General features: G+C 70.3%; 2 protein-coding genes across 4 annotated transcripts; one reads left to right on the top strand and one right to left on the bottom strand.

Moving 5' to 3' along the window:
- Nucleotides 1-3,048: 3,048 nt before the first annotated feature.
- Nucleotides 3,049-5,665, bottom strand: LOC143165489 (chymotrypsinogen 2-like). Of its 2 annotated transcripts, none has more exons than XM_076348963.1 (7): nucleotides 5,596-5,665; nucleotides 5,373-5,476; nucleotides 5,164-5,243; nucleotides 4,979-5,057; nucleotides 3,879-4,059; nucleotides 3,284-3,417; nucleotides 3,049-3,210 (listed from the first exon to the last, which is right to left on the bottom strand). In XM_076348963.1, the coding sequence occupies exons 1-7, from the start codon at nucleotides 5,663-5,665 to the stop codon at nucleotides 3,049-3,051; spliced, it is 810 nt and encodes a 269-aa protein (XP_076205078.1). The 2 variants fall into 2 exon arrangements, with proteins under 2 accessions (XP_076205078.1, XP_076205079.1); XM_076348964.1 differs by having other exon boundaries at nucleotides 5,617-5,665.
- A 1,039-nt stretch (nucleotides 5,666-6,704) lies between these two features.
- Nucleotides 6,705-9,321, top strand: LOC143165488 (chymotrypsinogen 2-like). 2 transcript variants are annotated; one of them, XM_076348962.1, is made up of 7 exons: nucleotides 6,705-6,753; nucleotides 6,894-6,997; nucleotides 7,127-7,206; nucleotides 7,313-7,391; nucleotides 8,311-8,491; nucleotides 8,953-9,086; nucleotides 9,160-9,321. In XM_076348962.1, exons 1-7 carry the CDS (start codon nucleotides 6,705-6,707, stop codon nucleotides 9,319-9,321), a joined length of 789 nt encoding a protein of 262 aa, XP_076205077.1. The 2 variants fall into 2 exon arrangements, with proteins under 2 accessions (XP_076205077.1, XP_076205076.1); XM_076348961.1 differs by having other exon boundaries at nucleotides 6,705-6,774.
- Nucleotides 9,322-9,530: the final 209 nt, after the last annotated feature.

The following is a 9,530-nucleotide window of genomic DNA, read 5'->3' as shown; positions in this document are numbered from 1 at the left end:
GTGTCAGGAAGCCCAGGGTGCCCTCGGAGCCCACGAAGAGTGAGGTCAGGTCGTAGCCAGCTGCCCGCTTCCTGCATGGGGCCAGTGAGTGGGTGCCCGCGTGGCCCCTGCCCAGCCCGTCCCGGTCCCCTGGCTCCCACCTGGCCTGGCGCCCGGGGCTGGCGGTGTGGAGCAGGCGCCCATCCGGCAGCACCATGCGCAGGTTGAGCACGTTGGGCCGCATGGTGCCTGAGGCGCCCGTGGCCACCATGCCACACAGCGAGGCGTCCGCCCCGGGGTCTGCAGGCAGGGGACGGGGATGGGGATGGGACGGGCGGCTGGTGTGGGGACGGGGCCACGCGACGTCCCCATGGGACCCTGCACCATGCCCGGCCAGCACGCTGGGAGCCCCACCGCGTGGCAGCCCCAGTGCACCCCTGGGACCCCAATACCCCTGGGACCATGGTACCCACTCCCCCATGGACACCCCTGGGACAACAGCACCTCAGTGGGGAGCCCCAGCATCCTTGGGAACACAGCACACCCACGGGCACCCCCAGGACCTCTGGGACGACAGCATCCCCAAGCCCATGAGGACCCCAATACCCCTGGGACCACAGCAGCCCCAGCCCCATGGGCACCCCTAGTACACCCCTGGGACCACGGCACACCCAAGCCGACCCCGCCCCAGCACCTCTGGTGCCACGGCACCCCATGGGGACCTCAGGACCCCTGGGACCCCAGCACCCCAGCCCCATGGGCTCCCAGCAACCCCTGGGACCACATCAAACCCATGGGCATCCCCACCAGGCCTGGGGCCATGACACCCCCAGCACTACTGGGGCCACGGCACCCCCAGCCCCATGAGCACCCCTGCTACACCCCTGGGATCGCAGCACCCTTGGCCACACGGGCACACCCAGCACCCCCAGTGCTCCCAGCACCCTCAGCCCCACAGGCGTCCCGGCACCCCCAGTGCCGCCAACCCTGGCGCCATGGCCGCCCCGGATGCTGCACTGGCGCCCACGGTACCAACGGGGAACCAGAGCCCGGTGCCACACAGGTGGTTATTGAGGGCCTTGTGGGTGACGCCAGGCTCCACCGCCACCGAGAAGTCCTCAAGGCTCAGCTCTGCGATGGTGTCCATGCGGCTCAGGTCGAAGCAGATGCCGCCCTGGCACGGGGGAACCGGAGGGGCTGGGCACAGCTGGGCAACAAGAGCCCCTGGCAGGGGCCGGGCAGGGGATGCTGGGGATGCCAGGGGGGTGCCGGGGGGGGCCCAGTACCTGCACGGCATTGACACCGCCCTCGAGGCCGGTGCCGGTGCCGACGGGCACCATGGGCACGCGGCAGCGGTAGCAGAGCGCCGCCAGCTCCTGCACCTGCCCCACTGCCTGGGGCCACACCACGGCGTCCGGGGGGGCACAGCTGGGGGACAGGGCGGAACCACTGCCCCACGGACCTCCCCCTCCCCAAGACCCTTCCCCTTCCCAAGACCTGTCCCATCCCCAGACCCTTCCCCTCCTCAGACTCTTTCCCTATCCCATGACCCTTCCCCTCCACAGACGCTTTCCCTGTCCAGACCCTTCCCCTACCTATTGCCCTTCCCCTCCCCAGGACCCTTCCCCTCCCTATGCCCCTTCCCTTCCCCATGGCCATTCCCCTCCCCAGAACCCTTCCCCTCCCCAGACCCTTCCCCTCCCCAGCACTCCTTCCCCCCCAAGGACCCTTCCCCTCCCCAGACCCTTCCCCCCAGGGGTCCCGGGCCCCAGGCACCCACGTGTGCATGGACTCGTCGTGGCCGTGCTGCTCGCGCACTGCCATGGCCGTGGAGACGTTGGGGCCCCCGACCATGGCCCTCAGGGCCTCCACAAAGTCGGGGAGAAGCGGGCGCTGCAGGGGGGCGGGGGGGAGGGCCCTGTCAGGGCAGGGGTGGGATGTTCTGGCCTGGGGGCCATGGCCCTGGGACCCTCACCCACAGCCGAGGGCACAGGGCCACACCAGGACCCTCAGTGCCCCCCCCCCCGCCCCGTCCTTCCGTGCCCCATGTTACCCCCGTTCCCTCATGCAGCCCCACCTTGGAGCAGCAACTCCGTCGCCCCAGGGCCCCCCCCAGCCCCAGCACCCGCCGCAGAGCCATGGTGGGGACAGCCAGCGCCTGGCCAGGGCCAGGATCAGGATCAGGACGCTGCCCTCCCCCTGCCCCACTGGCCCTTCCCTTCCAGTCCCCTCCCGCCACCCGCCGCAGACACCGTCACGTTAAGGTGGCTCCAGCTGACGGGGCCGTGGGGCTGGGACACGGGTCCTCTCCCAGCCAGGGGGCCCTGTGCCTCCAGCACCCATGCTGGGAGTCCCCATGCCCGGCCAGGTGTCCCCACAGCTGACCAGGTGTCACCATACCCGGCCTTATCCCCACATGTCCACCCAGGTGTCCCCACACCCACCCAGGTGTCCCCACCCCAGGCCACGTGCCCCCATGCCTGGCCAGGTGCCACCCTCCCCGGCCAGGTGTCCCCGTAGGAGTCCACATGCCCCCACACCTGGCCTCCTGTCCCCACGCCTGGTGTACAGCCGGGTGTCCCTGTGCCTGCTCAGGTGTCCCTGCACCTGCCCACGCACCCCTGCCTTGGTCCCGTGTCCCCAGAGGAGTCCACATGTCCCCAGGCCTCCTGCCCTCCTTGGCCAGGGGTCCCTAAGCCCAGCCAGGTGTGCCCGTGCCTGGTCCCTGCCCCTGCACTCGGCCACGTGTCCCCGCACCTGGACAGGGGTCCCTGACCTCATGGGAGGCCACACGTCCCCGTGCCTCCCGGCCAGGTGTCCCTGTGCCCAGACAGGTGTCCCCATGCCCCCCAGACTCATGTCCCTGTGCCCAGACAGGTGTCCCCATGCCTCCAGCCATGCCGGCCAGGGGTCCCCATGCCCGGAGAAGGGTCCCCAAGCCCACCGCGTGCCCCCATCCCCAGCCACGTGTCCCCCAGCTGTCCAGCTGCCCCGCGACCCCCCTCCCACCCACCCTGGTGCCGCAGTGAGGAGGCAGCGTGGTGGGGGTGGCAGCGTTTATTGCCGGCCTCAGTTGGCCGCCAGGATGGAGTTGATCCAGTTGCGGAGCATGGTGACGCGGGCATAGACGCCGGGCACGTTGGGGTCGCAGGTGCTGCTGCCCCAGGAGACGATGCCCACCAGGGTCCAGGCGCCGTCCTTCTGGCACACCAGCGGGCCCCCGGAGTCGCCCTGCGGGCAGCGGGTGAGCGCAGGGGCTGGGGGTGGGGGGGCCGGGGGGCAGGGGGAGCCCGGGGGCACCTACCATGCAGGAGGAGGCGCCGTCGGCGCCAGCGCACACCATGACGTCGGCGATGCGGTACCCCCAGTACTGCTTGCACTGCGCATTGGTGAGCAGGGGCAGGGCCGCCTGCTGCAGCACCGCCGGCGTCCCCGAGGCTGCAGGCGAGCGGGCTGGCGTCAGCGCCCGCACGGCCCCCAGGTGCCCCGGGGACGGGGATGGGGACTGGCATGGGGACATGGACAGGGATGGGGATGGGGACTGGCATGGGGACGTGGACAGGGATGGGGATGGGGACAGGGATGTGGAGGACGAAGACGGGGATTGGGATGGGAATGGAGGTGAGGATGGGGCTGGGTCGGGTATGCGGATTGGGGATGAGTATTAGGGTGGGGTTTGTTGATGAGGATGGGGATGGGGATGGAGGGTTGGGATGGGGATAAGGATGAAGATGGGGATGAGGAAAGGGCTGGGGATTGGAGATGGGGATGAGGATACAGATGGAGGTGAGGATGGGCATGGAGACGGTGGTGAGGATGGGGACGGCGACAGGGATGGGGATGGGGATGAGGACAGGGATGGGGATGGGTATAGGGATGGGGACAGGAAGGTGCGGTACCGTTGGGGTCAGTGAGCCCCCAGCCGGTGGTGACACAGGTCATGCCCCCCGGGAAGTCGTCGGTGGCCTGGGGCAGGCAGACGGGGGACACGCGGGCCGACAGCCGCGCCGGAGTGGCCAGTTTGAGCAGGGTGATGTCATCGCGGATGGTCAGCATGTTGAACCTGGGGTTCTTGAAGACCTGGAGCAGGCGGCACCGCTCCCAGCACCCGCACCCCCGGCCAGGGCGCCGGGCACTGAGGACTCCACGGGGACCAACAGGGACCCCAGGGACTGACGGGGACCCCGGGGACCGACGGGGTCCCCCGTGACTGAGGGGATCCCGGGGAATGGTCCTGTGGGTCCTGGGCTGACAGGGTCCCTGGGGTGCAGATCCCAGCCCCTGGGGCACAGGGGAGCAGGGACGTGGCAGGGACTCATGAGGACGCAGGGAGCAGACCCCAAGTGCTGGGCTGAAAGGGACCCAGAGAGAAGTTCCCAGTCTGGGGACAGATGGGTGGCAGGCACATCCCAGGGACCAGGGACACCCCAGGGACACCCCCTAGGGACCAGGGACACCAACAGGGAGCAGACCCCAAACCCTGGGCTGATGGGGACCCGGGGAGCAGACCCCAGCCCCTGGGGCACTGGGCAATGGGGACACCCCAGGCATCAAGGACAGCAACGGGGACTCGGGGAGGTCCTGGGGGCGGGGGGCCAACCCCAAATCCCCAGCTGAGGCGCTCCCAGGGAGCAGGCGACAACCCCAGGCACCGATGGGTGCCAGGGACCAGGGAGCAGACCCCAATGGTCAGGACAACGGGGCCACCAACGAGCCCATGTCCCACCCGGGGTTGCTGCTGGCCGGGGACCTCGGGGCTGCTCAGGGCCCCGCAGGGCAGCCGCAAGCCCAGGGGCACTGGGGGAGCAGGGACAGCCCAGGGGACCCAAGCCCAGGGGTGCGGGGCACCATGGACACCCCAGGGGTCCTGACCCTCAGGCTAAGGGGACCAGGGACCCCCTGGGGACCTGAGCCCCAGGACAAGGGGGACCCGGACCCGCAGAGCTCCCCATGGTGTCTGTGGGACCCCGCAGGCCCACAGCCCCCGCGCTGGCGGTACCTTCTCGATGGTCAGCCTCTGCTCGTCAGGGGTGGGCGAGGTCTGGTCGTACGCACCCACCACCACGGTGTCGGTGGTCCTGGGCACGGGCAGGCACTGAGCACCGGGCACAGGGGTGGGGGGGCCCTGGGGACCCCGTGCCCATGCCCAGCCCCGCGCTGGTGGGCGGCAGAGCCGGTGCCTACCTGACACCGCAGTGGGCAGCGGTGACCACCCAGTTCTCGCTGATCAGCGACCCGCCACAGAAGTGGAAGTTGTCGTAGCGCTGGCGGGGAGAGCTGCCGTCAGTTCCCGGCACTGCCGGCACCATCGCCGGGGTGCTCTGTGCCCGGCCCCTGCCCCGGCACCCACCCCGGCACCCAGCCCAGCACCCAGCCCCGCTGCGGGCACTCACCTGGAGGGAGACCTGCCATGGCCAGGACCCTGGCACTGCCGGCTCCCCATTGACGATGCGGTTGTAGCCGCGGATGACGGGCGTGATGGCGGGCACGCCGCAGCCTGTGGGGCACAGGCAGCCGTGGGACGGGGGCTCTGGCCGCCCCAGCCCCGTGCCCCCCCACCGCCAACGCCCCCCCTCGCCCCTCGCCCGCCCCGCTGGGCCCCGCAGCCCCACGCACTCGCCAGCGAGAGGGTGGCACGGGCAGAGCCCGCCAGCGCCAGGCAGCTCAACAGCCACAGCAGAGCCATCGCCACTCGTGAGGACAGACCCTGCCTGGGGCTCGGCGCGTCTTATAGCCGCCGCTAGGCACGGCCCCGCCACTGGCCTTGCCGCCGTGGCCTCGGGAGATAGCGTGGCACCCGGCACAGCGCCAGGACAGGGCTTGGGAGCACAGCACCTGTAGCTGGTGGCCTTGGCCGCGGCTGTGGGACGGCACTGGAGGGGTCTAAGTGCTGGCTTCAACGTTCTCCTTGGCCTGGTGTGTGGGGCGGGCTGTCACCGGGTCACGGGGAGGTTGAGCTTGGAAAGGACCTTGGAGCTCACCTGGGCCAACCCCAGCAGGGCCACCCAGGGACCGTGTCCAGGTGGCTTCTGAGTATCTCCGTGAATGGAGACTCCACAGCCGCCCTGGGCAGTCTGTGCCAGTGCTTGGTCACCCCACAGTGAAAATGTGTCTCCTGAGAGTCAGAGGAACCCTCCAGCCTGCCAGGTTGACCCATCGCCTCTGGTCCTGGCACTGGGCACCAGAGCCTAGCTCTGTCCAATTGCACCCTGCCTCTATTGCCATCAGAGATGCTCCTGTCCCTTCCGCGTCTCCCTGGACTCTCTCCAGTATGTCCCTGTCTCTCTTGCACTGGGGAGCCCAGCACTGGACCCGGCACTCCAGGGGTGGCCTCCCCCTCCCCAGCGATGAGCAGGGGGCAGGGTCCCTCCCTTGACCTGCCGGCAATGCTCTGCCCTCTGCGGCCACGGCTGCCGCGAGGGGCCGTGGCTGGTGCCTGGGCAACCTGGTGCCCACCAGCACCCGGGGTTTGGTCTGCAGAGCTCTTCCCAGCCTGTCCCCAGGCTGGGACACGGCGTGCCTACTTGTTCCCGGGGCTGGGCCCCCAGGGCACCCAGGGGTTGGGCGATGGCCAGGGTGCCAGGGCTGGCACAGTGACAGCAGCGCCGTGCCGGGTGCCACGCTATCTCCCGAGGCCACGGCGGCAAGGCCAGCGGCGGGGCCGTGCCTAGCGGCGGCTATAAGACGCGCCGAGCCCCAGGCAGGGTCTGTCCTCACGAGTGGCGATGGCTCTGCTGTGGCTGTTGAGCTGCCTGGCGCTGGCGGGCTCTGCCCGTGCCACCCTCTCGCTGGCGAGTGCGTGGGGCTGCGGGGCCCAGCGGGGCGGGCGAGGGGCGAGGGGGGGCGTTGGCGGTGGGGGGGCACGGGGCTGGGGCGGCCAGAGCCCCCGTCCCACGGCTGCCTGTGCCCCACAGGCTGCGGCGTGCCCGCCATCACGCCCGTCATCCGCGGCTACAACCGCATCGTCAATGGGGAGCCGGCAGTGCCAGGGTCCTGGCCATGGCAGGTCTCCCTCCAGGTGAGTGCCCGCAGCGGGGCTGGGTGCTGGGCTGGGTGCCGGGGTGGGTGCCGGGGCAGGGGCCGGGCACAGAGCACCCCGGCGATGGTGCCGGCAGTGCCGGGAACTGACGGCAGCTCTCCCCGCCAGCGCTACGACAACTTCCACTTCTGTGGCGGGTCGCTGATCAGCGAGAACTGGGTGGTCACCGCTGCCCACTGCGGTGTCAGGTAGGCACCGGCTCTGCCGCCCACCAGCGCGGGGCTGGGCATGGGCACGGGGTCCCCAGGGCCCCCCCACCCCTGTGCCCGGTGCTCAGTGCCTGCCCGTGCCCAGGACCACCGACACCGTGGTGGTGGGTGCGTACGACCAGACCTCGCCCACCCCTGACGAGCAGAGGCTGACCATCGAGAAGGTACCGCCAGCGCGGGGGCTGTGGGCCTGCGGGGTCCCACAGACACCATGGGGAGCTCTGCGGGTCCGGGTCCCCCTTGTCCTGGGGCTCAGGTCCCCAGGGGGTCCCTGGTCCCCTTAGCCTGAGGGTCAGGACCCCTGGGGTGTCCATGGTGCCCCGCACCCCTGGGCTTGGGTCCCCTGGGCTGTCCCTGCTCCCCCAGTGCCCCTGGGCTTGCGGCTGCCCTGCGGGGCCCTGAGCAGCCCCGAGGTCCCCGGCCAGCAGCAACCCCGGGTGGGACATGGGCTCGTTGGTGGCCCCGTTGTCCTGACCATTGGGGTCTGCTCCCTGGTCCCTGGCACCCATCGGTGCCTGGGGTTGTCGCCTGCTCCCTGGGAGCGCCTCAGCTGGGGATTTGGGGTTGGCCCCCCGCCCCCAGGACCTCCCCGAGTCCCCGTTGCTGTCCTTGATGCCTGGGGTGTCCCCATTGCCCAGTGCCCCAGGGGCTGGGGTCTGCTCCCCGGGTCCCCATCAGCCCAGGGTTTGGGGTCTGCTCCCTGTTGGTGTCCCTGGTCCCTAGGGGGTGTCCCTGGGGTGTCCCTGGTCCCTGGGATGTGCCTGCCACCCATCTGTCCCCAGACTGGGAACTTCTCTCTGGGTCCCTTTCAGCCCAGCACTTGGGGTCTGCTCCCTGCGTCCTCATGAGTCCCTGCCACGTCCCTGCTCCCCTGTGCCCCAGGGGCTGGGATCTGCACCCCAGGGACCCTGTCAGCCCAGGACCCACAGGACCATTCCCCGGGATCCCCTCAGTCACGGGGGACCCCGTCGGTCCCCGGGGTCCCCGTCAGTCCCTGGGGTCCCTGTTGGTCCCCGTGGAGTCCTCAGTGCCCGGCGCCCTGGCCGGGGGTGCGGGTGCTGGGAGCGGTGCCGCCTGCTCCAGGTCTTCAAGAACCCCAGGTTCAACATGCTGACCATCCGCGATGACATCACCCTGCTCAAACTGGCCACTCCGGCGCGGCTGTCGGCCCGCGTGTCCCCCGTCTGCCTGCCCCAGGCCACCGACGACTTCCCGGGGGGCATGACCTGTGTCACCACCGGCTGGGGGCTCACTGACCCCAACGGTACCGCACCTTCCTGTCCCCATCCCTATACCCATCCCCATCCCTGTCCTCATCCCCATCCCCATCCCTGTCGCCGTCCCCATCCTCACCACCGTCTCCATGCCCATCCTCACCTCCATCTGTATCCTCATCCCCATCTCCAATCCCCAGCCCTTTCCTCATCCCCATCTTCATCCTTATCCCCATCCCAACCCTCCATCCCCATCCCCATCCTCATCAACAAACCCCACCCTAATACTCATCCCCAATCCGCATACCCGACCCAGCCCCATCCTCACCTCCATTCCCATCCCAATCCCCGTCTTCGTCCTCCACATCCCTGTCCCCATCCCCATCCCTGTCCACGTCCCCATGCCAGTCCCCATCCCCATCCCTGTCCATGTCCCCATGCCAGTCCCCATCCCCGTCCCCGGGGCACCTGGGGGCCGTGCGGGCGCTGACGCCAGCCCGCTCGCCTGCAGCCTCGGGGACGCCGGCGGTGCTGCAGCAGGCGGCCCTGCCCCTGCTCACCAATGCGCAGTGCAAGCAGTACTGGGGGTACCGCATCGCCGACGTCATGGTGTGCGCTGGCGCCGACGGCGCCTCCTCCTGCATGGTAGGTGCCCCCGGGCTCCCCCTGCCCCCCGGCCCCCCCACCCCCAGCCCCTGCGCTCACCCGCTGCCCGCAGGGCGACTCCGGGGGCCCGCTGGTGTGCCAGAAGGACGGCGCCTGGACCCTGGTGGGCATCGTCTCCTGGGGCAGCAGCACCTGCGACCCCAACGTGCCCGGCGTCTATGCCCGCGTCACCATGCTCCGCAACTGGATCAACTCCATCCTGGCGGCCAACTGAGGCCGGCAATAAACGCTGCCACCCCCACCACGCTGCCTCCTCACTGCGGCACCAGGGTGGGTGGGAGGGGGGTCGCGGGGCAGCTGGACAGCTGGGGGACACGTGGCTGGGGATGGGGGCACGCGGTGGGCTTGGGGACCCTTCTCCGGGCATGGGGACCCCTGGCCGGCATGGCTGGAGGCATGGGGACACCTGTCTGGGCACAGGGA

This window comes from Aptenodytes patagonicus, chromosome 11 (assembly GCF_965638725.1).
Source record: "Aptenodytes patagonicus chromosome 11, bAptPat1.pri.cur, whole genome shotgun sequence".
In the NCBI taxonomy this organism is placed as follows: Eukaryota; Metazoa; Chordata; class Aves; order Sphenisciformes; family Spheniscidae; genus Aptenodytes; species Aptenodytes patagonicus.
This window is presented reverse-complemented; position numbering and strand designations above follow the sequence as displayed.

Bases quoted from the DNA above. Each gene is read 5' to 3' on its own strand.
- LOC143165489 (XM_076348963.1), bottom strand. From the start codon at position 5,665: ATGGCTCTGCTGTGGCTGTTGAGCTGCCTGGCGCTGGCGGGCTCTGCC. The intron at 3,418-3,878 runs GTACCGCACCTT...GCTCGCCTGCAG, and splicing joins GGGGCTCACTGACCCCAACG to CCTCGGGGACGCCGGCGGTG. The intron at 3,211-3,283 runs GTAGGTGCCCCC...CGCTGCCCGCAG, and splicing joins ACGGCGCCTCCTCCTGCATG to GGCGACTCCGGGGGCCCGCT.
- LOC143165488 (XM_076348961.1), top strand. From the start codon at position 6,705: ATGGCTCTGCTGTGGCTGTTGAGCTGCCTGGCGCTGGCGGGCTCTGCC. The intron at 8,492-8,952 runs GTACCGCACCTT...GCTCGCCTGCAG, and splicing joins GGGGCTCACTGACCCCAACG to CCTCGGGGACGCCGGCGGTG. The intron at 9,087-9,159 runs GTAGGTGCCCCC...CGCTGCCCGCAG, and splicing joins ACGGCGCCTCCTCCTGCATG to GGCGACTCCGGGGGCCCGCT.